Source organism: Dendrobium catenatum, unplaced genomic scaffold (assembly GCF_001605985.2).
Source record: "Dendrobium catenatum unplaced genomic scaffold, ASM160598v2 fragScaff_scaffold_1021, whole genome shotgun sequence".
Taxonomy (NCBI): Eukaryota; Viridiplantae; Streptophyta; class Magnoliopsida; order Asparagales; family Orchidaceae; genus Dendrobium; species Dendrobium catenatum.
The window spans coordinates 1,733,096-1,759,389 of record NW_021319483.1 but is presented as its reverse complement, the minus strand read 5'-3'; the positions used below and the strand labels follow the sequence as shown (position 1 = coordinate 1,759,389).

The 26,294-nt window shown below is 36.1% G+C and overlaps 1 protein-coding gene across 1 annotated transcript in view; it reads left to right on the top strand.

Annotated features, from left to right (window-relative positions):
* Positions 1-26,057, top strand: part of LOC110110143 — a 39,479-nt gene extending 13,422 nt beyond the window's left edge. The window contains exons 6-13 of the mRNA XM_020841486.2: positions 2,104-2,162; positions 2,383-2,490; positions 9,021-9,078; positions 14,950-15,086; positions 15,172-15,228; positions 15,710-15,807; positions 25,314-25,510; positions 25,588-26,057. Of these exons, the coding sequence (XP_020697145.1) occupies positions 2,104-2,162; positions 2,383-2,490; positions 9,021-9,078; positions 14,950-15,086; positions 15,172-15,228; positions 15,710-15,807; positions 25,314-25,510; positions 25,588-25,655 (782 nt within the window). The 3' untranslated portion in view covers positions 25,656-26,057. The remainder of the gene's footprint in view (positions 1-2,103; positions 2,163-2,382; positions 2,491-9,020; positions 9,079-14,949; positions 15,087-15,171; positions 15,229-15,709; positions 15,808-25,313; positions 25,511-25,587) is intronic.
* The last annotated feature ends 237 nt before the right edge of the window (positions 26,058-26,294 follow it).

The following is a 26,294-nucleotide window of genomic DNA, read 5'->3' as shown; positions in this document are numbered from 1 at the left end:
TTGTTTCACGACCTAGTTCCTTTAACCACTATTGAAATACCATTACCATTTTGTATTCCCAAATTGTTTCCTCTCCTTACATGCGTCATTCCCAATCACCCATATGAAGTAGAGTTTACGAAGTTTAATTCCTGATGCCAGCTCCATCATATCCTTTTCCATGATAAAATAATTTTTGTTAAACTTAGGCTAACACATTCATTCCCTTCTTCCCTTATCTTAATTGCTCAACAACTCCACCTTCTTATCATTTTCTCCCACTATTAGCACACGATTGAGACACAACAAAAACACAATTGAGACGATGGAAATAAATTGCCAATCACTTATTGCACTAGTCTTTTGTTCGCCCCTCCTGCTAACCCTGCTAGCCAATCTCCACTTGCTCTCCCCCGCCCTGTATTCACACAATGCTAGTGCCCTTTATCCACATGTCAGTGCCATTGCAGTCTCTCCTGCTCTAGTTACGCTGCATCTTAGATTGGTTCCCAACATAGCTGCATGTTGACGTTGTTGACATCACTGCCTTCCACCCATCTATGCCTACTCTTGCACTTTCACTTTACTTTGTATGCAATTTGTCAAACCCTTGAGCCCACAACTACTTGCATCTTATTATGCCCCATCTCTTCTAAGCGACGAGCGCAGGAGGCTATGTTAGAAGAAGGCGGAGGTCATGGTGACAGTGGGACGTAAGAAGACAATGAGGATGTGAAGTCGAGTGGCAGTGAGACGTGGTCAACGATAACATTATGGAAGTAGCAGAGGATCAATGATGGTGGCATTTTAGTGGTATTTGAAGAAATTAGTTGTAAGATGGTAATTGCTAAAGTTATATGTTAGATATGTATATCAAAGAATTTTGTAGTACCAAATGGCCTGATGTGGTTATGTTTTTTGTAGGCATGCAAGTATTTTTCTCGTCGCCATGCTAGAAAGACATTTGAACATGTCATTTCCTACTTTTAGAGCTTCACATGTGCGTGTGCATATATCACAGGTCTAAGTGGACTAGATGTCGTTAGTTATGTTAAAAATAAAGCATATGGTTAGAGGAAGTATTTTAGCTAAATTTTTACTGAAATCATACAAGAATGATGCATTAAAAAATGTCACACTTTGCCCAATCTATTTGATTTGAATCGTTGCATGCTCAATTATTATTAACCATGTTATCTAAGCTGGTAGTTTATATGCACATGTAGCGCAAGTTATTCTATCTTTTGGACAAATTATCAAAATACTTGTGTATATGCCAATAATTCCTAGTAAGAACATCCATGACTAAAGAAAAAAGATACAGGCTTAACGTTGATTCTTGATATAATCCAACTGAAATAGAAAATATTTGGTCAAACTTCCTTATATTTGAGCACAAGTAACAGCTCCTAAATACATATCATTAATGACTTGAATATAAGCATTATTAACTCCTTTCATTTGTAGAACTCTCCAGAGCACTTCTCTTGGCACTTATCACATACTCTATAAATTAATAAATATCATATGAAGATCATCCTTTCTCTCTCTATACTTCTCCATTAAACCTCTCAACAAATATATAGCTTCCACAATAGACCTACCCGACATGAATCCAAATTGATTTTGAGAAACACTAGTATCATGTCACAACCTATGCTCAATTACTCTCTCCCATATTTTTAATATATGACAAATCAACTAAATTCCTCTATAATTTTCACACTCTTGTTATTGTTGTTGTAAATATTAAAAAAAGATAATACGATACATATTAATTAGCAAAGGTTGAACTCCTTGAAAATAAAAATTGAACCATTTCCTTAGCTTATCTTAACTTTTGCTTATTTAAGCCTCGATCAAACAGGTCCTTCATTTTTTTTTGCAACTGCCTTTTGGTTACAATAATATTTGGCATATTAGGCCTACTCTTTTTTTCGCTCACATTTTGAATGATGGTCTTAAATTTGTATCTTGTTGTATCTAATTTATTTAATGACACCTCCATGGTATTTTGAAGAATTATGATTGACAATACACTAATGGTGATATTGTATAAATATGTTTCATAAAGATTTTATACAAATTGTTGGTTACTGACTTCTTATAATTCATGTTCTTTAGAAATATCTTTAGAAGATGAGCAATGGAATGATGGACTACTAGCCACAATCCGTGAGAAGGTGCTGCATTTACCAACTTTACTAGGTTTTCTAAATTTTGGCCTATCATGCTCTGACTCTCTATAACGTTTTCATAATATTGTACATTGTTAGACAGTCGTATAAATTTTATGAACTTGCTTAATTTTCCTCTCAAATTTGTATAAATGATACATGCTTATTGGGCTTAAGTTTTCTTTTAATTGATAGTAAATAACGAGTTTGCTTTATATTCTTCCAGGTTCATATGGAAGCTGACAGAAAGGCGTCTTTGCATGAAGCTAATGAAACAAGCATGCCAACAGATCCTCTTCTAGATGCAAAGATCACATATAGGATTGGAAACAAGGTTAGTAAACCTCAAGCTATCAAATATTTTTTTATTGTTGTTCAATGATTTCTTGAGATGCTAGCTCTTTTTACATTAATGTATGGATTCATTTTAAAAGCAATTTGTAACGTTTATGAACAAAGATTATTCTTTTTTGATTTATCATAATGAGTTCACCACCACCATCATTGACATTTTCCTGTCAAGTGGCATTTGCAATTGCTTAGAAGGTGATTGTAAATATACGTATCTGTTGAATATGACCAAAGTTAGATTGCTACTTTTATATGCGCTGAAGTTTGATGCATTTAATGAGTAGAAAAAAATATTGAAAGTAATTGCAAAAATAATATTCTTTAAATGCCCCCATCTAATCCTCGAAAAAACGTTTTACTTTATTATTTAATGAGTAGAAAAAAATATTGAAAGTAATTGCAAAAATTAGCAAATATTGACCTACTTGTGGGCTCCTAAAAAAATTGTGAGCATTCATGCGAGGAAACTTGTATATTTTAGGAGATAAATTGGAAATATTAACATCCAACTAATTTCATCATTGCTAGTGTTATAATTTTTCAGAGGATTGAGGCTTCTAATGAATGCAACCTTATGGTTGATCACCCTTACATGGTAGGTAGTAAGGAATTCACAATTTTGGAAATTGTATGGCTTTATTATCATTATGCATATGACGTCATATAAGTCCTATTTCAACATGTTTCTTTGCGCTGGAGGAAAATTTGGGTGGATAGTGGTACTGGGGGAAGTTCTATTTGGATTCTATGGTTTAATCATTCAAGAATTCATTATTTGTTGTATGATCCGATAAGTATGAGAGTTTTTGTTATGACTTTTGGGTGCTTTGTAATTAGTTAGCGGTATCCCCATATGTGGTGGCCCCAATGAATTGTAGTTAAAATTATGTAAGGCAATGAATTTCATAGAAAATTTTTATTCACATAGGTAAGACTAATTTAATTGGATTGGGTGGCCCAGGCCAGGGTACAAGAGTTCAGCTAATTGTGATCCATACGCCTAGCTTGATCAGTTATAACTCATAGCGTTCTACAATATAGTTCACACTAGTTTGGATGCTTAATAGCTTGGCCGGTTGATTTGCATCGACTTAGCCTGAAAGGGCAGACCTTGATCTTTTCTGGGAAGAGAGCCCTTAGCGTAATTTGATGGATTCATAGATGATGGAACAGTTGATATGCATGTTTCCTATGGTGTATATATCTTTGTGCTATATCGGGATGGATCGGATGCTTAAGGTGGCTTATTAGTAGAACTTGAGCATAGAAGCTCAATAGTGGTGGTGTTTTGGAGTGCACAGAGCATCTTTACACACTTGCTAAAGTGTAGAGATTTAGCATGCAATTCATCATTAATTGGGTTTCACTACAACAACACATTATTTTCACCATTTGGATATCAGTGATTCTTAGCAGGCTTTTAAAAGTCGGAGGTGAGCTAGTGGAAAAGTTTACAAAAATACTGAATTAAGTATACTGTGGATCGCATTTTAATGAAGATTGTGCTTATTTCAGTTATGTATTAGTCCAATGCTTTATTTTAATCATTTGAATCATATTAATGCCTTAGCATGGTTGCCACAATCCTGTGTTTTTATGGACATTTTGGCATGCAAATTAGTGGGTGCATTCATGCCAATTGGAGTTTATGTATCAATCAAATTGTGGTAAATGGTCTTGAAATGCTTGTTAGATCAATTTGACCTAAATATTAGGTAATATCTTGCCATGAACTATCAATCGTGATCAACTAGGTCAAATTGGTGTTTATTAATGTCTCTTGTTCAATTGGAATGAAAGATGATGTTGTAGTATACTAAATTGGGTGAATCATTTTATCGGGATGAGAAGGGCCCTTTAGACTTTTTAGAAAATTCTTATTTCTTTTTTTACCATTTTTTATGAATCTTATTTTAAGATTTTTCATTCGTAATTTAGTTAGATTAAAAAAATGAGAAAGTGAGGAATTTTTATTTTTACCCATGTATGGGTTTTGTAAGGATATTATTTTGTTTATTTTTGGAGTTATCATGTTTTTACAAAGGTGCGTTAAGAATTTCTTGAAATCCTTTTCATAAATTCATAAATTTTATAAAAATTGTTTAATGTTCAATTTATAAATGTTAAATTATGTGAAAAAGGTTGAAATGACCATTGGACTATTTATGGGGGAGCGTTTAGTTTGAGACTATCAATTGTGTCCAATTTAGGTCCGGCACTTCTCACATCTAATCTAAATTAGTCTTTTGATTGCTTAAATCTAATCTAAAATAATCTGACAGAGGGATCGGATTATTTTGTATCATATTTGAGGAGTAAAGAATGAAATTTAACATATTAGATAACTGGAACTAAAATGGCTTTACACAAGTTGTCCATGAACCATTTTGATCTTTTTCTCTTTAAATTATTCTAAGGGTTATGTTTATAATTTGGAAGAAAATTGAAGGGTACTTTTAGAATATTGAAAACTGAAGTATATGATGAGTTTGATGGGGGTGTTGGTTGTGCTCACATATTGATGCAACACTATTTTGGAGCACCTAGTGGCGTCAAGTTTTTTACTTTTCATGGGTCAAAGTACAAGATTAGAATGTTGAAGTCAGAAGTTGGAGCTTGATCATGCGCATAGAGTGGTTAGTGGTGCCATGTGTCAAATGAGCTCGTTGTGGAATGTTTATTGTTTTTGCGTGAAAATGCATTCACATACCTAGTTTATAGTGGTTTTGAGTGTAACTAATTAGTTGGTTGGCCACAACAAGGCATTGCTCATCATCTTCTCCAACCAAGATATGTGACCATATGGTCCATATCTCATCATCACATGGGCTAGAACTCCCATTGATTTTGATTTAAAGTTATGTTGTTGTAATCATAATGTTAAGTTGATTGAAACAAATGTGTAGGTTACATTGAATATTATTTTCAACTTATTCTTAAGATTTGTACCTTTTGTTTGTTAAGATTTTGTTTGAGACTTTGAGCAAATTTAATCTTAAACTTACACACATTATATACAAAATTTTTGAACACAAGATCTCTTAATTAGAAGCTTAAGAAGAAGAAGAAGTTAGACTCAGGCGCTGCTCTGGGGTGAAGTAGGTGGAAATCATCACATACTTGCTTGATCAAGAGAGCCTACATGAGGGGCATTGATGACCCTTCGATTCAATAGTGATGTGTCCACTAATGAGACCTCCATGGAGAGTTGCGTGGAGAGCAGCAGGAGTGATGGGTAGGGAGAGATGGCGGGGGGTGTTGATGCTCTCAGTTCAGTCTCCATGTCTCCACTAATAAGATATCCATGTGGAGTTACGTAGAGAACTGAGAAAGTGATGGGGAGGGACAAGTGAGATGGTGGAGCAGTTGTTAGGCAACTGAAGAGGTAAACGCATTATGTTGCTAGTGCTTTACAAATCCGACACTGATTCTTTCATTTTTAATGTCTTTATGAAAATCTGGAAGGCCTGGATTTGGTTGATTGTAACTTCATTTGTTGAAACGAATAGTACGTTCTTCAAAGATCTAGTTGCACTACAAGATAAGGTGGTAAGATAATGACCATTCATATTTTATGAAGGCAACTCTCAGTAAACCTTAACAATGCAAATTGTGTTCTGTATGTTTGCCTTATAGTTGCTGCATGGTACGCTGTTGGGCTTCATGAAGAGACTAAGATAAGTCTTGGAACTAAAATTATGTTTTTCTTTTATATTGAGGGGTTTAGTGTGAAGAAGTTGCTCATCAAACGTTTGTATTTGTACAAGATGGACCGTTGAAAGCTGAATATAATGTGTGATTATGTAGATGATTTGAATGTGCATAAGGAATGGTATGGATGATTGTTTGCTTAAAAAAGCTTGTTAAGGAGTTGCTATGAAAGATATAACTAAGCTATAACTTCTGCGTTTACAAAATTGTTTTGGTAGGCTTATAATGAGAACCTCATGTAGTTTACATAGGTAAGAGGATAATTGTGAAGTTATGACTTGTGGATTTAGTCGTTTTTTGGATATGTTTATTGGTTGCAATTTTGTAGCACTGGCATTCATATGTATTGCATTTATCTCAAGTTAATAATTTGCATTATCTTGTGGTCTACTTGAGCAAAATCATCAATGCTTGATATCTAGCATGGTTCAGTTAGGGCAGTGGTGAGTATTAGACGTCCCAAAGAAAGCTAGGATGATCATTTTTTTGCCTTCTTCTTGCAGGTACTTTTTGCTTGCTTCGTTTTTGTAGCACAGTCGTCCTTTTAGGCCTGTGGTGGGGTATCAGACTTGTCAAGGAAAGCTTGGATGATCTTTTTGTTTGCCTCATTTGTGCATTGATTTTTGTTTGATCTCTTAGTGCTTCCTCTATTTGTTTGGGTGGTTGTAAATTTCATGAAATTGAGATTGAATTAATATTGAATTATTTATTAGTACCTAATTAGCATATTTAATGAGATAATTTAATATTCTAATCATTAAATAATGCTTTTAAAATGTGAACTAGATAATTACTTTTAATTACAATAAAAAGGTCATTGATAGCTAAGTTGGGTGTGGTTGAAATGAGAATGTTAAAATGGATTGTGTTATAACAGTCATGATAAATTAGGACATAATTATATTGAAGGAATGGTTGGAATGATATTTATGGAGCATAAGGTTATTAAAAATAGATTTAGATGATTTGGAGCTATACAACAAAGCAGAGGAAATGCACCATTTGACAACTAGGTAAAATGAATGTCAAAGATTAAGGATGTGGGGTAATGATGATGATGAATTGAGAAGAATTGTTTGACGCCTAAGGCAACACTCAATAGGTATAAATGAAAAGTAAAGATGCATAAAGTCGAATTCAAATGCTTCAGATAACGCTAATTAGGGTGATGATAGTTTTTTACTTAATTTATTCATAAGTTATTAGAATAATGTATTTTTCTATTAATAAATTGTAATTAATTGACTTATTAGTCCATTTTTTTCTAGAAATAATTTCTTAGTTAAACTTTATGTGATTAATTAAAATTATTATTTATTATTATCTTAATCATTTTTGGTGGGTAGTTTGTAGGTACAATTAGGATTTTAAGGATGTGGGGTAATGATGATGATTAAGGATGTGGGGTAATGATGATGATGAATTGAGAAGAATTGTTTGACGCCTAAGGCAACACTCAATAGGTATAAATGAAAAGTAAAGATGCATAAAGTTGAATTCAAATGCTTCAGATAACGCTAATTAGGGTGATGATAGTTTTTTACTTAATTTATTCATAAGTTATTAGAATAATGTATTTTGCTATTAATAAATTGTAATTAATTGACTTATTAGTCCATTTTTTCTAGAATTAATTTCTTAGTTAAACTTTATGTGATTAATTAAAATTATTATTTATTATTATCTTAATCATTTTTGGTGGGTAGTTTGTAGGTACAATTAGGATTTTATGTGTTGCAGGAATGTCAACTAATTTTTAGGGGAACATACCTAAATGTCCTTTTGTGTTTAGGCTTAAGCTAGGGAAAGAACTTTTCTTTCATGTGGATGGCATTTTATTCGAACTCTTTTGGAGCTTTACGTGAGCTGTTTACTTTAGAATGCTTGCAAACTAGGGTTATCCTTCTTTCATCTTTGCTACTCTTGCACATTGCAAGAACTATTTTGTTATATTTGGTCCATTTTCTCAACTTAGGTGTGTGTGCTTTTTTAGTTAAGTGTGATTGTGCCACTTCAATGTTCTCCTACCATCACAGATGTTCAGTCACTTGTACTTACATCCCACATTTTGGTGTCAACGATTTTCTTATTTTCATTAGAATTCAAATCTAGTAAAAATGTCAAAATGACCATAATTTTCTTAGGATTTTTTTCGTATCTAAGTTTAGAAAGTTTTATACTATTATGATTTATGATTGATGCCTCTAAACAAATTTTAACCCACATTTTGTACTTAGAAACTTGTGCTTAGAGATTCTGATTAATTAGATTCATTCTTTAACTCTGTATGCTAATGAATTTGAAAGTTTGCATTTTTTTGGCCCTGTATCATTTCTTTACTTTTGAATTCATTCTAATTCTATGTATTTTTACGTTTGATTTTCGCATTAGATCCTCTACAGATTGATTTTTTTTTATCATCTATAGATTGATTACAGAATTATTTGTGAGTCACAATATTTTGTAATTTCAATAATCTTAGATGGCTTGTTTATGATTTTTTATCAAAAGATCCAGAAGGATCTAATGTCAATATATTTTTGCTTCAGCAAATCCTTTGCCTTGTCTGAAGCATTTTAAAATTTTCCGAAGGACCTCTTTAAGTGGCACATTTATAGAATCAAGCAAGCCTTGAAAAGATTGATTTTTCTGAATGTAGTTTTTTTAACTCTAAGAAACTCATTCTTATTTTTCCATTTTATAGTGAAGGTTTAGGTTAAAGATCAATCATTCAATCTTTGTTATGACGTGTTCTTATATTATGAATTTTTTATTTAAATAGAACATTGTTGGTTTTGACAGATTATTTGTTGTCTTGAAGATGCTAGAATTGGCATACAGTATGAAACATCATTTGCTGGTAAGCATGTTGAAATACCTTTGGAAAAGGATTTCTTTTCTTATTGTCAATTCCTGTTGTTTCTAATTATAACTAATATGCTAAACTCGTTCCACAAATTGGTAGGCATTGGTGGTGTAATTGAGTCAGTTGATCTCGAGTCACTGCTAACTCAAGCTTGACTCATGGGTATTATGGATGGCTGTGACCCTAAAACCTAAACATTGAATTATACTCACCTACTTTTTTGTAAGCATTAGATTGAATTAAATACTCAAGCTCGACCGAATTAAATACTCAAGCTCGACCAAATTTTTTTGAGCTTGAATTTGCAAAATGAGTTTTATTTGTAGAATTGGTATCGATTATAGATCGTTAACAAACCCATTAACATCCTTTTGAGCTCCGTAGCATGATTGGTGCTTAATAATTGAAATCTAGTATTTTTTATCCAGGATTTCAAACTTCATGTATGTGGGCTTCGAAAATTCGTGCCCTAGCCTCCCCTCTATCAGGGGAGTTTTAACGAATCAAGTTCCGGTGCATATTTTCAAAAGGCAGATTGGGTTTTGAATAGGTATTGCTAAGAGATTTTGCCCTCATTTTACGAGGACTTTATAATATGAGTTCAGTTTCCTATAGGCGCAAGCCCTATAGTTAATTACCCATCCCGATAGCGAGAGAACTTTCGATTAAGGCTAGTTGTCAAACATATATATAAATATACGTGGTATTTGGTGTATAGTAGCAGCATGTGTTTAGTAATTGAAAATTTAACATTTAAAATTAGAAATTTCACCATCTTGCACTTAAAGCGGATGGTGGGGGAATGGATGATGAACCTGATCAAGATCCCATGATTCTGTCATCCCGGGTCATCATCTCGGGTCATTATGGTCCCTTGTTTACTTAGTCAGAGGAGGTAGTCGACCTAACCTATAGTTAATTACCCCTCCCGATAGCGAGAGAGAACTTTTGATTAAGGCTAGTTGTCAAACAAATGCATAAATATACGTGGTATTTGGTGTATAGTAGCACCATGGGATTAGTAATTGAAAATTTAACATTTAAAATTAGAAATTTCACCATCTTGCACTTAAAGCGGATGGTGGGGGAATGGATGATGAACTCGATCAAGATCCCATGATTCTGTCATCCCTTTTCATCATCTCGGGTCGTTATTGTCCCTTGTTTACTTAGTCAGAGGAGGTAGTCAACCCAACCTGATAGAAGGATCCTTGTCAGTAGTTATGGTTTGCTTTGTCCAAGGTACCTTGAAGACCTGGGGTGAATATTTGTCTAAGGGGATAAAATTGAGTCTACCTTAGCTAACAAAGAACTTTGTGCCCTATTGAGCATATCCTATTGATTTTATATTTTAAGAATTTAGTGCTATTGGGGAGTATAACGACTTTGGCCATGACTGTAATTTATTGGTGCGATTTGGAGGCAAATCACCCAGTTCAGAGGGCTCCGGTCATAATCCCGTTTACGTATGGTGCCATTTGGCGGCATGACCGTCGATTAGAGGACACGGACCACATCCTTGCTAGCAAGATACTATTTGAGAATGAATTCTAGTGATATTTTTGACCAGACATTAGCTCTTTGTGAGCCGAAGTAGTTTTCAGATTTATCCGCCTTGACAAATTGTTGTGGAGGGTTAATGGATTTTGCTTTAAGCGTTTTGGTGTTTATTTCAATTTTAAATATTTTAGATTTTGGATAATTTTTAGAATTTTGAATTTCCATGGACATTCAGGAAGCATTTTGAATGTTTGGGGACCCATTTGATTGTGATTTCTGTCAACACAACCATCATTGAGGTGTTTATGGACAGTTGTATTTTATCGAGTGAAACCTATCGACTCTGTTAATTGCCAACAGAGGATCAGATTCGTTGTCGGCTGCATACTTTTATTAGTGAATTTTCCTGGTTATAGAACTTGAAGGCCTAATATGAACGTATTAAAACAATATCTCGGTCGACATCGTGATCGTATATTTGCTTGATAGTTCGAGCAGTGTCGACTCCTATTTACTCGAACTTGGATTTATCATTTGACCCGCGTAACATCCTCAGACGTCACGTGTGTACCCATAACACCCTTGACTGGGCCCATGTGGGTATATGATTGCATACACATTTTTTATATTATATTTGCATACTTGCATATACATTTATGCTTTTATTTGTGCACTTCTATATTTATGTGTATACATGTTTGAGTGTATGTGTGGTGGTATTTTAAAATATTTAGCACTCATCAGCTGCACGGGCAACCATCATTCGAACGTGCACAACACTTTATTTAGAAGCTAGTAGACACATTTTGTCTGTTGTATGAGTGTTGCGGATCCAGTAGCATGGCGTCACACTGCAGATGTTTTTCATTCGTTGTTTGTTGACCGTCTTTGCTTGGCGGGGTTATTGTGTCTCCCTGACATTGCATCATCAATGGCTGTAGAAATGTTTTAACATTCATTGCTCATCGTTCATGTCCATCCGCCGACTGGCTATTGTATGCTTGACGAAACTCCTTTATCTGCTAGTAGGAAAATTGTTGGTAGATGTTTGCACTCGTTGTATGCTACGCTATATATATTTGAATTCATCATGTGTCGCCTATCAAACTCTTTTGCTTGTAGGAGACTTGTACGTTTTGCTAGATGTTTGATTGATGTTGGTTTTGAGGCTATCCTTGCAATCATTGCATGTTGCTGGACACCACTCGTAGGCATACTACTTTGTATACGACAAATCTTCAGTTGCTGCGAATGGGTCTTCATATTCATCGTACGTTGCATTATGTATATTTGTAAGGAATTTCAATGTTTGCTGGTGGATTGGTGCATTCATCTATAGATCAATACTGACAATTGGGTGAGATGCATTCATCGAGGATTTCTTCACATATGTTCATTAACAACTTACTACGCTCATCATCTCTTTATATTAATAGGGAACTACTGCACTCATATGTAAGCTGGATATCGTTGATTGAAGGGGCATCGTAATATTCATTGCATGTTCTTTGTAGTCACTTGTAGGCGGGCTACATTAAGGTTTCATTTGGGGCGATTTTTTTATTTCTTCTTAAACAACTTTCTAGTATATAAATTAAAATATTTATATTAGAAACTGCTTTAAGAAACAATAAAAAAGCTGTTCCAAACGAAGCCTAATTGTAAATCTTTGTACTCGTCATGAATATGCTGCTTTCGTCAGTAGGTAGCATGTTGTGCTTATTGCAATTCCCTGATTTGTGTCTGTGAGGAGTTCAGCATATTCTTTGTGCATCGATCTCCATCACTTGCAAGGGTCTATTTTATTTGTTTATGCTGAAGTGACATTTGCTATGTGTGAGCTTCAGTGTTCTTTTTCATGAGCACACTATGATATTTATTGCAATCATCTTGTCTCCCTTCATTGTCTACAAATGAGGTTATGTATTCATCACAAGTCTCCCTCATGCAGATGAACTACAATACTTATGCGAGCGCCATGTTCATGTTCATAATCATATGCAAATGATTGCATTTCCTTGTGCGCATATTGTTCTTTGTATGCAAAGGGTTCCCTATTTGCTTGTTTATGTTCATTTGAGTGACCGAATTTGTTACTTAGCGATTGTATTTCCAACCTGATTGTATGTTATCAATTTAAAGTTTGTTTCATTGCATTTTAATTTAAATTCAGTTCCATGTGGTTCATTAAAGTTCAAGTCCCCTGCGGTTCGGTTTACATGTTCAGTTTCTTGCGTTCTTTTGTGTTCAAATTAAGGTCCATTGTTGTTGTTTATTTGAGTTCAAATCAAGTCCCTCATCAGTATAATTTTTTGGCAGTCTTCCGACGTCTCCCTCATCAGTATAATAATTTTAGGAATATTGTCCATCACACCATGTAATGAGAGCGCGTATGGTAGGTGTTAGGCGACACCGTGGTTGTATTTCTTCAATCTCACCATGCTACGAGAGCGTGTATGGGTCTTCTATGTACCTGTTTAAAAATGCACAATTTTCTTCCCCCGTCGGCACTGAGGCGCGTATGAGTACTTATAAGAGTCCCCGCCACACTATGAGAGCGTGTAGAGGGCCTACCTGCCTCATCGCAAGCGTCACACAGGGCTCCCTCCTACTGTGCTATAAGAGTGCGAATAGGGGGTCCTCTGACTCGCCGCAAACGCCGACAGCGGGGTTCTCGAGTTTTAGAAGTTATACCCGCGTGACGTGATGGTGGCGATGAAGACGAGGCGACAATGATGATGTGCAAAAATTTCTTTGCCCCTTTTTTTTGAGTTCTCTTTTTTTTTTATAATTTTTTTCTATTTTCTTTTTTTTGTATTTTCTTTCTTCTCTTATTTGTCTCTTTTTTGTTCTTCTGACTTTTTTTATTTTAATTTTCAAACTTCTCTTTTTTTAAATAATAATAATAATAATAATAATAATGATAACAAGTAATCTTAATAAAACTTAAGAGAAAAATATTACCTTACTTTGAGGGAAATCGACACAGGGATGGCTAGGTGAAGATGATAGGCTGGATGCGGGTCTCGGCTTAGAGGATTAGAGGTGTAAATGGGCAAAGGGTCGGGATGCTTGTGGTTTGGGTGTGAGGAGAGGCTTAGTTGGTTGGAGATTCTACAGAAGAGCCGAAGATTGAGGTTGGATAGGGTTCGTGGATGGTTTGAGGTCGGCTGGATTGATATGGTCGGAGGCAGTGACTTGTGGAGGGAGTTGCAGCTGGCAGTTGGAGAAGAAGGGTAGTGGAGTTCGGCTACAAGCTGGTGTGAGAGTTGAGATTATGAGGATGATCGAAGCTTTCTTGGGGTCGGTCGGCCTGTAGGAGGCGGGTTGGGAAGATCAGTGGTTGCGGCTTCGATCGAGCTGGCTTTGGCGTCGGAGTGGGTGTTGGATGGGGCTCGGTTGAAGGTTGTTCGTGAGGTAGAGACGGGAGGTCTGCAATAGTGGTTGCGAATGGGGCTAGGGATTTGAAGGCAGTGTCTGGCTCAGTCGGGCCGATCGTTTGCGGCTAGTTGACGACATGAGGTAGAAGGGCTGGCGGTTGGAGGAGTTCTGAGGTAGAGGCTGGAGCTTGGCAGTGGAAGAAGAACCGAGACGAGGTCATTCATGTCCGTTTTATTAACGTGAGCCGGCCTCCTTGAGCAGGATTTGAACATGAATCGCGCGAAGAGCGGCGTCGGCGCCAAACAGGTACGTAACTACGGGATTTACCCAGGATTTCGGCGGGTTTTCTGGGATTCAAGTCGAGGTCAACAATGTGAGTGAATTTGAATTGTATTACTTGCACCTGACTGAAAATCTATCTATTTACATACCATGGCTGGATTTAGCATTGTGGCTATCGAAAACATCATAGAAGTTAGAAGCTGCATCATCAACTGAAGGGAGAGCAATTTGGACCTTGGGGGAAAAAGGAACTTAAATTAAGCAACATTTACATATAAATTACATCACCAAATGACATTCTATAGAAATTGAAAACTAATAGAAAAATAAGTCTTTAATAATTTGCTTTTATCAGTTTCAGGTAGGTGTTTTTGTTTGTGATAATTAAATAGCTTCTGGACTAAACTACTGTCTTTTCATCATTTTACATTTATAGATGTTGAGGGAGTGATTCTTGGTTGCTTAATTTCCTTTGATCATACTGCATGGAAAAGGATTTCAGGATTATAACTTTTCCTTTGATTTTTTTTTGCCCTACAAAATTATTTCATGATGTGAATCAGGATCTTGTGGCATAGTTTGGAATATTAACTTTTTTATTTGGAAGATTAAGACTATCATGCGATGTGTTGCAATAATTTATGTAATGGATTTTATGGAATCCAACTCAAGTAGCAAATTGCTTCTTATTCCGATGTGCAGGAGAACCTTGTGAAATTTACCATTGTGTGCTTGAAAGCAAATCATTTCTTGAAAAGATGACTGTGATTCAGCATACTGTGCCTTTCTTTCTGCCAATTCGGGAAGCAGAAAATGATCTTCTCTCTTCCAATGCCATAGTATGCTTTCCAAGACTAGCCTGCGCCCATCACTTTTTAATTTTAAATCTGCTGCTTCTTTAACTTGCACTGTTTTTTAATCCAGAAATTCATAGACTATGTTGGTGCAATCTGCCAAGCGTATGTGGACAGAAGAGAGCAGGTATCTGGATCTGCCTTTTCATTTTTAAGAATATATTGGTATTTACTGACTGTATTTTGTTACGTTTTGTTTACTTTACTGTACATTCCATTGCTCCTTTTTTGGGTACTTTTTGAAAGATTGTTAACGAGAAAAGATTTCCACCTTGTGATTCATATTGGTTTTCCATATGCGGATTTTGTTTGACAACTTTAATTCTAAAAGCATGTAGAGGTCCATCAAATCATAGAATTGCTGCTCATGTTATGCATACACATGCTTCAATTAGTTGTATAAGACAAAGTTACACTGCAATATATTGCAATTCTTTGGCTGTTTAAGTGTGAAAGTTCCATGCACTTTATTAATTTATCCATAGTTCCTTGAGATTTATAACCCTTTTTTATGTGTGGTTTATATGTTAAGAATTTTGAGTAATTATTCTTTCTCAGAGCCTAACTTTTCGATACAATCTTATTCATTTTTTTTCTAGTTCATATAGGTTCGTCTTATTAAGGAGCTCTATGGTAATCAAATCAAGGATCTCTTCCACAGTCTTCCGTACAATATGATTGACTTTGTTTTGGATGACTTTGATTGGTAAGTGTCTATTTAGCTGCTACATTGTTATTTATACAAAATCCACTTTAAAAGATGATATATTTGATTGTTTATTTATTCAAGCCAAGGCAATTTATGAGCAATATCTACTCTTTTGAAATGGTTGTCGGAAAATTTGATTCGGTTGAAGCTATTATTATTGTTGTTTTAAAATTCAACTGACAGGGTGCTGCTTATAAATCAAAAAGTGTCATGCTACACACAATGGTGTACACCCTATGCCTTACGTATGGCGTGCACCATTTGTGTTTGTAGGGCACCATGGTGCAAGGTGCATGGCGTGCACCATATGCATTGTATTAAAAGTTTATTAGATTCTCTTACGCTTTATTTTTTCATATAATAAATAGAGGCTCCCACTTAACCTAACAACTACTAACCTAAACAACTATGTACCAAAATGAAATAAATAAAATGAGGCTCAAATAGAAAATCTATACATTGTAACAATCATCACATCCTGGAACTGTTAATCCTCTTTCCTTTGCCTCTTCTTTTAGACTATCTTGTTTGTGACACCGGCCATTAGTGTTTGTATTGTCCGCTAGCTTCAGCCTTATCTTCCTACACATTTGCCAATGCCAGCATCCAGCCCTTAGTCTCCTGGCCCATCTTTGTTCACCTTCACATCTGCAACCACCAACATCCAACATGTACACGAGCTCTCAGTCCTTTTTGACTTTGCATCTACTTCTAAGTCTTTCCATTCATGAGGGCAGCTGACAACACCCAATAGTGAGTATTGTCTTTGAGCCTCCAGTTCCATCTTCCTTCACATTTAACAAGTCTACTTGTGCACAAGAGTAGCTGATGTCCCCTACTTGCGAGTCTTATTTGCAAGAACATTTGACATCGACCAACATGGAAGTATGCTTGTTTCCAAGCGAATTTTTTAATTTTTAAAATGAATTTATTTTTTATTACTATATTTTGCAGCTAATTTATGCTTTTTATTAATTTGGTGGAATAAATTAGAAATATTTGAAAACAATTCTTCATATGGAAATATGAAGGATCCAACTTGTAAGTATGCTTTCTTCTCAACTCGAAGAATATGAATGGTTTGCTATGTATATTTTGTGTTAAGATAATAAATGACAAAATTATAAGATAAAAGCAACATCCTGTTGTGAGGCATAAGAATGCCAAAATTCTCTTGCATGAATATGGAAAAATGGAATTAAGAATTACATGAAAAAATAACTAAAATAGAAAGTCATTCATTATCACATTTTTTTTATGATGATGATACTTTTGGAGATGATAATCATGAGTTCAAAGATTTGCTTGGTTGTTGAGCCGATAAAAGGAAGTTAACATTCCACATCTACCGCTAAATTGACAGGTTCAACGGAAAAAAGGACTTTTTGGCATATATCTCACTCTGAATCTCTAGTAATTAACGACAAATGCAAAAGGAGATGGAAGCTAAAGGTAATTGAGAGCGAGAAATTCTAACTTTACATGACAGATGGATGTATGATACTGGAGTTAGTTTTAATGCAGTCAAGTATGAACTAAATTGAAATCATCCATACAAATTGGTCTAGAACGAAACATCCAAATTATAATGAGGTTTGAGTTCCTTCATTGCATAATGCGATGGAAAACATAGAGAAGTTATTTCATCTTTATCCGAATTAATACAGTAAAGTATGTTTATACTCTTAATAGTTGATGATTGGCAATATTATGCTGGGAAAATTTTGTAATTTGCTCTAGAGGAACTGCATATATAAAATTAAGTGAATATTTGTTCATACTCAAAGAATGCTATAAAAATGTTTGGCTTGATAAACTGGATCTACAAAAATGTGCTTCAGGTTGTGTCTGATAATGCCTTAGAGAATGTTTTAGTTGGTAAGAGTTGGCCTCACATATAATGCATCTCAGTAAATATAAGTGGAGGGTATTTGAACTTTGAACATGTAAGCATTTCTAATATTTAATGCCACTCCTCAAATTATTATACAATACACAATTGTGGTTATGTTACTTGGGTTAATTTTAGTTTCAAATAGATTAATCTCAAGAAACTTTGTTGCAGCTCCATAGAAGAAGACAAAACAGGATGAAGTATGATTGCATAAAGAATTTTGTGTACATGAAATATAATAGGACTTTGATCTAATACTACAAATATTATGGCACTCTAGATGATGTTGATGATACCATTGAATGGTTGACTAGGAAATTGGATGATGCTATTGATGATGATAACTTGGTGTTTGTTGAAGATTATCGAACTTATAGGAATGTGGCTACGGCTGTTGACCTCTACTACCAGCCAAAACAAAATCATATATATATATATATATATATATATATATATATATACAATAAAAAATACTTGTCACAACTGCTCAAATCATACGCAAATCCTGTTGTAGTCGGCAGCCCATACCCCATTCAAACGGCGCCGAGAGGTATCCTGTGTGCGTATCCCGCCTCGATCTCGCAAGCCTCCTGCATTCATCGTTAAAAGGGGGACCGAAAGGAGACTTCGGGTCCGTTGCTTCATTCCTGTGAGACCTCCGACGCCTGCAGTGGAGATCTCTCAAACTTCCGTAAGCTTTCCTCTTACCTAAATCCTGCAAAACCCCAACCAATCCCAATCTCCTCATCGTCTCTCACGCGAAACACAACCCAACTCCAAAGCTGGCCCCTTCCATATGCAAAAACCTTCGCTTCTTACCTGCTCTCTCCGACCGAACTCCAGTCGCAAGCTCCAACGCCCGGATTTCCTCCCAATCCCGTCCAATCCACCTCCTATAGGCCGATCGACCCCAAGGCAAAAAAGGCCGAAGCCCTTCCGACCTCTGTTTATTTAGATTCCTCCCACTCCATAGAGAGAGAGAGAGAGATTCTTCCTCATACCTCTCCTTTCCGCGAAGCTCCCACGATCTCCCTCAGACTGAGCTCCTTCTCCCACGACACTTCCCCATTCACAAACTCTTCTACTCAAACCGCAGTCCCCCCCACTTAACCCTCATCCAACCCTTGTCAACTCAGCTCACTCATCTCCCCAACTCAGCCTAACTCAGCCTTTCTCAACCTATTAAACCCAACTCAGATCAACTCCCCCCTAAAGTCATTTCTTCGATGTTCGTGGCGCGCTAAGGACCACCCATGCAAGCTTTTCTTAGCATGGTGGGAGGGAACTTGGTGTGGTGCTTACAACGAAGCAGGCGATCCATGTGCGCACTTTTTTTAGCGCGGCAGAGCAAAAATATAAGTACCCGTACGCGGGGAAAGAACTGTCTTTTTCAAACATATGCTTTTAAAGACCCATGCACGCCTTTCTTGGCGTGGTGGATGACAAAGACTACGGCCGCGGTGTCTCACAACACCAATCGTGCACGTCTTTCTTGACGTGGCGGGTAGACTGCCTCTTTGTTTTTCCCCTAAACAGGGGAGACGCTAGGAGGTTGCCGAAATTTTATGTGAAAAAGGATAAGGACTTGGAACAAATAGTGGACTTTGTTTGGACTTAAGTTTGAGCGGACGACGAATGAAAATGAACTTAATATTGATTTAAATGAACATAAAAGATCCAATTTGAACTTGCTAAGCGAACGATAACAAATGGAACCTAAATGAATTTGAATCAAAACAAGTGACAAAGGATCGCAGGGGACTATGATTGAACTTGAACTCATATTGAACTTGAACAAAATTCGAAGTACAAGGGACTCGAATAAATGGAAGAGGTTCACCAAGAGCCTAAAGTATACTTAAACTCAAGCACAAATTTGTGGACTTAGAATTTGAACTACAATGAAGTTTGAATTTGAATCTCATTTGATTCAAGAGAGCCATAACTTGAACCATTTGGACCCAAACTCAAATGAATAAGGATTCATATTGAAGCTTCACCGGACTTGGACTTGGACAAGATTTGTGGACTTGAACTGAACATTAAATAGACCAAGTCATACTCAAATTAATCATAAAATAAACCCGAGCCATCAAATAATGAATAAATAAAAACTAAATGAACACAACTTGACATGTGCTTTGAAGATGAAACACTTGAAAGATGCGGTAGTTTCCTTGATGGAAATGAACCCTAAATAGGAGATGAAATTGAAATCCAGGAAGAGAACAAGAAAATTCTTCAGCAAGAGTTTGAATCTCCAAAGGAAGACAAAAATGTGATAGAATTGAATCATCAAAGTCTAACAAAAGAAATGGGAGCAACCATCTTGCATATTGAATCCCTAGAGATACAGGTGAAGAATCAATGATGGGCAAGACATCAATATGGCTTGCATATGTATATCAATTGATGAAGTTGAAGGAGATGTGCAGCTTAATTTCAACTCATGAAACATAACCTTGGAGAACTCTTTATCTAATGCAAATATGGAGCTTGAGGAGTTTAGAGAAAAAGTGGTAGTTCTAGAAGATTCGTGCAAGTCACTAAATGCCACATCTTATGGTTTATGTTAAGATGAAGTCAAATACAATACATCTTGCAAGAAACGAATGAGATGAATACACATGTCTTCTACAACAAGAGACCAAGATGTGATGAATGTAGCAATGCTCCATGACCGGCATCAAGATACAAATGAAGGTATCCAACCCCACAACGATTGAGAATATAGAAGGAATATACAGTCTAGTTGTAGGCAAATATACAAGGAGCCTGCAGCAAGTACTAAGATACTTATACAACCTGTAATAAGGCAGTGGCAAGTAGATGCACTTGTCTCCTACAACTACAATTAGGGGGATTCAATATGCGATGAACTGGAAGACATGATGTGTTTTGAATAGGTCGAGGAGAATACAACTCTCATTCAATTTATATGGTGCAGAAGCAGACAAACACACCGGTCATCTGCCAATAAAAGCAGATGATACATAGAAAACACAAATTTTCAAAGACTAGTACACCCAATGTGTTCTCCACAGGAAAAAATACAAACTGAACACATAAAATGCAAGTATCCATGGGCCACGGTAGAAGACTCGTAGTACACCCAGTCTATTGTCCACAAGCAAGATACAAAGTGACTATATCAAATGCAAATGCTTACGAGCCACTGAAAGAGACCCGTTGTGAGAAACTATTAGGTACGGAGTGCGGACGGGAGAACCGTCCGCACACTAGTATAAAACCGCGCTCGGTACCGTTCGGTACCACTGGGTACTGCTTGTTAAACTGTGTCTGTGCTGACGGTTCTCACCCCGTCCGCACTCCGCACCTAATAAAATTTCGTTGTCGTACACTCAACATATCAGTTACAGGCAAATATATCGATCCTTTTGCAGCCAAAAGTGAGAAACATGTAGCAAATGCAAACTCCTACGAACTGCTGCAGGAGATTTGTTATATGTCAAATATATTGCCTACAAGCAAAATGCAAGAGAACCACAACAAATACAAGGGCCTACGAATCAAAGCAGGAGATTCGTTAATGCACTACGATTCCTCTGCAGAAAACAAACAAGTAGTGCACGAAAGTCTACCTGTACAAAGCAGCGAACAATTCAATTTAGAAGCTGCTACGCAATATCACCGGATCCGCAACATTCATGCAAGCGGACAAAAGACATATACGAGCTTCCAAGTAGATCATCACACTCAGATGATCAATGATAAACATTCAAAAATGTCCCTGAACATGCACTGTAATTTGTATACACATAGGTACACAAAAAGGGCAAGTGCAATCTTCAAACCTGCATGGGCCCCGACGAGCGTATTATTGGTATACATGTGACGTCTAGGGATGTTGCACGGGAAAATAAGTGAATTCAAATTCGAACCTGATCCTTCTATATGGATCAATAGGAGTCGATAGGGTTCGAACCATCAAATAAATATACGGTTGCGGCGACCTATATATTTGTTTTGATACATTCATATTAGGTCTTCATGGTCTATAATCAAGAGAATCCACTAATGAAGGTCCAAAGCCTACAAAACCCAATCCTCCTAAGAAACTAAGTAGGAGTCGACAAGGTTCAATCAACAAATAATTATATAATGTCCTCACACATTTGCATGGGCCCCAGCGAGTGTGTTGCTCATACACACGTGACGTTTAGGGATGTTGTGCGGGTTAATAAGTGAATTTAAGTTCAAACCTGATCCTTCTATGCGGATCAATAAGAGTCGACAGGGTTGTGGCGACCGGTATATTTGTTTTGATACATTCATATTATGCCTTCAAGACCTATAATAAGGAAAATTCACAAACAAAGATATAAAGCCTACGAAACCCGATCCTTTGTCGATAACTCGACTCGACTCGACGGTGTCGGCAAGGTTCATCTACAAAATGCAAATATCTTCAAATGGAAATGACCCGTGATACCCTGATGATGGCCTTGTTGAATGTAAATCTAAACCGGAGGGGTTCACAAATATTCAAAATGCCACTCCAATTACCCAAAAATCCAAAATTCCAAAGATCATCCAAAATTCAGAAATACAAAAACATTTAAAATTGAAATTCAACCACGAACCACTTAAAATAAAATTCATCCACGCTCCGCAACAGTTTGCCGAGATGGACAAATTGAAAAACTACTTCAGCTCACAAAGAGCTAATGCCTAGTCGAGAATATCACTAGTATTCATTCTCAAACAATCTCCTGCTAGTAAGGACGTGGTACGTGTCCTCTGACCGACGGTTTTGTCGTCAAATGGCACCGCAGGATAAACGGTTATGACTCGGGGCCCTCTAAACCAAGTGGTTTTGCCGCCAAATGGCACCACGAGATACCGGTTATAGTCAGAGCCAATATGTTCCTTAGTGGCATCAAATCCTTGAGATATGAATCAATAGAATATGATCGATAGGGCACAAAGTCCTCTGTTAGCTAAGGTGGATTCAAATTTGTCCCCTTAGACTAACATCCATCCCAGGTCTACAAGGTATCCTTGGACGAAGCAACACATGGCTGTTGAGAAGGATCCTTCTGTCAGATTGGGTTGACTAACTCCTCTGACTAAGTACACCAGGGACCACGATGGCCCGGGACAACGAAACCATGGGATCTTGATTGGGTCCCTCATCCATTCCCCCACCATCCTCTTTAAGTGGAAGATGGTGACATTTCTGTTTTAAGTATAAATTTCCCAAATCTCCAACCATTTCAAATGCCCATGCTGCTACTATATGCCATATAACATGTATCTCTACGTATATGATTGACAACTAACATTAATCTAAAGTTCTAAGAAAAAAAAGCCCAACATATTACTTTTTGGATCCTCATAAGAAAAAAAAAAGATAATTGAAGGGGCCACCAAGCACAATCAAGAAAAGCCCAACATATCACTTTTCATGACTATCAAAAAAGATTCTGAAGGTAGTGAATGTTCTTAACATTAGCCATGACAATTCACTTGTTTGGATCCTCGAGTGCATTTCTAGAAAAAAATGTAGTTGTGCATCTTCTTAGATTTTTTAAATATGATCTTACATAAAGATTGTGGGGGCCAATGTAGGTGGACCAATCTTAAGGTTCTAATGATATTGAATTCAAATTCATGTTTTACATGCATTAAATAATTGTGAAATTTGATTTCTTAGGAAAATTGACCAGTTTCATTTTTTCCTCTTCGCACCACCCAGTGTAGTTGATGTCCTAATGTGGTTCATATCTTTGATCCACTACATTTGGTGGTATTACTCTTGTTCTTTAAGGCTTCATTCACTTTGATACTAGAATTTTCTTTCTTGTCAGTGTTCCTATGATTGCCATATCATTAGACAACTTGTCTTTTTTTGGGGGTCCATGCTATCTCGTCAATGACAACTATGTTTGGGAATATTAGATCCAATTTTTCTACTAATTCTAGATGGCACAACATTTAAATTTCTTTATTGCCAGTAAAACCTAAAAACTAAACACATCTCATTAGTGATAATCTAGGTTGCACCGATACGGATACGACGCCGTATACGACATGATACGGATACGGGACACATCAATTTTTTAAAATACAGGATACGGGTACGGCGCGGACACAACATTATAATTTATAAATCATACATAAATATTAAGAAAACAATCAAAGCATAATATTTGAAATTACAAAAAAAAAGTAACATCATTTGTAGCCTTGTAGCTTGTACTATCAAAATAAAAGTAAGCGTTAAATGTCTAGTACAACAACAAAATCATAAACATTTTTTTTAAACAAAATCATATACATAAATTGTCTAGCACATTAAGTTTCAACTATTCAATAGAAGGAATGATATGATTAGCTTCTTCAGTGGTTTGTCTTTGAACTTTATATCATCTTCAATAAATATCATAGCTTTTAATTCAGGCTCATCAAGTGAAAGAATAACAATTTCTAATATTGTCTTATCATTAAAAGACTCAAATCCATCTCGGAAGTGAGAGAACCTTGCTCGCAGCCGTGGAAGTAAATACGACGGGTCTTTTTTTTGGATTTTTTTTGTTTTTCAACAAACACGCGTATCGGATGTGCGTGTCCTTTTGAAATTAAATAGTATTTTAATTGGATACGTCAAAGTTGTATCCGACACGTATTGGAGGCGTATCCGTGTATCGGTGTATTAGATACAACACGCCTTCACAAATAAGTGTATCAGTGCAACATAGGTGATAATGACCTTATTGAAAATCTAAGATTAACAAATAGGTGGACATTCAACTATCTTTTTGCCAATTGTCTGGCACATCAATAGTCATTCTCTTTAGATCCCCCTCAAGACTTGAAATTTCTCTCTCGATAGTTTTCAATCTTTTGTAATTTTGTCTTACATGTCATTCACTTGTGTTCTATCATACATTCATCCTGCCCTCTTTCAAAGTTCATAATCAAAATCTGCCATCTTTTTTATCAAAATAAATGTTTGATCAGTTTCTTTGTTCGATCTATCTCTCAAGTAAAAATCACAAAAATTTATCTTCGGTTCTCTTTCCCAAGTTGCGAAGGAACTTTCATCTTTCTGACTTCTTCCATGCTAACTTTTTTTAAAGAAATATTAAAATGGAATAACTTGTGGAATAGGAAAAGCTCTTAGATATGGAACCAATAAACCGTCATATTCGCATGCACCTTTTTTTTTTTTTTCATTTTCGCATGCACTGTGCACACACACATACAAAAACATAATGCTTATCAGATGTATAAACTAACAAAACACTAGTCCAATGTCGTATAGAATATAAATTTATGTAAAATAAGCTCAAGATTTATGTAATATAAATTTATGTATAAATTATATGTATAAATTTATGAGGACTTAAGTTCCAAACATTTGACACCCTCCGTTTTTTAAATATCTTTTGTACCCTTTTTTTTATCTTCTGAGTAATGATAAAAGTGTTCACATTGTCATATTTCTAGTTGTTTCGTGACAGTAGTAGAAATAAGGGATTTTGTGTAATGGAGTATCTGCCCAATTTCAGGCAGAATACACCTATAACATATATTTTCTGACTGAGCTCTTATGCGCTGAATCACTTCATTTCCATTGTTGCAGCAAGGTGACTGTGAGTCTTAGGTACGCAGATCTGGTTTCTATTTTACCAAGTCGAATTCGAGTTCTTGCTTGGCCTCTTCATCCATCGAAGAAGATCTTAGGAACCGAGAAAAAAGGAAGTATTGCAGCAGCCCAATCTATTCCATCACGGCTTTCCTATGCAGAGGATGCATTGAGAACTATGAGTTTGCCTGAAGGTTGGATTATAACAGATTTCATGATTCATCCCTTTATTTTGATTTCAATTCTAACTTTTCTGATTTCTATGTTGTAGCATACGCGGAAATAGTGCTGAATTTACCCCGAGTTCTTCAACAAATGTTTCCTCCAGGTGCTACTTGAGACCCATTTGTTTCACATCTCTATCAATATCCGGTGGAGTTATCCTTGATGATCAAACCATTGAAGCTTCGTTTGGAACAACTTTTTTACTGTTTCTTAAAGCAACTTTTTAGTATAAAAATTAAAACTTTTGTACTAAAAAGCTGCTTTAGGAAGCAGTAAAAAAGCCGTTCCAAATGATGGCTGAATTGATATTTAGAAGATATTGTTAGATTCCTAGGTGCATTTCATATTGCTATTAAGGATTTTAGGAGTAGTGAATGCCTGATTGGAGAGTTATTCCTGGCTTGTCTTTTGTAAAATTTTCTCCCTTGGCCTGTGAAAGTATGATTGCAGGTTACTTGTTACAGATTTCACATTGTTTGGCTGGTTTACTTTAGTTAAGAGAGTTGGTCATCTTCACCTTTGAGAATTTTGTTGCCCATAAAGGGAACAATTATTACGTCCTCCGACCGGACGTAGAGCTACGTCCGATCAGAGCTGAAAATGCGCCAAAAAACGAGAAATATCGAGCAAATACCGAGCAATGCCAAACAATAGCGAGGAATACCATCATGTGAAGACCCAATACCGAGTTATACCGAGCTATATTCTAACTCGGTATTGCTCTGTATAGCTCGGTATAACTCGGTATTGGTC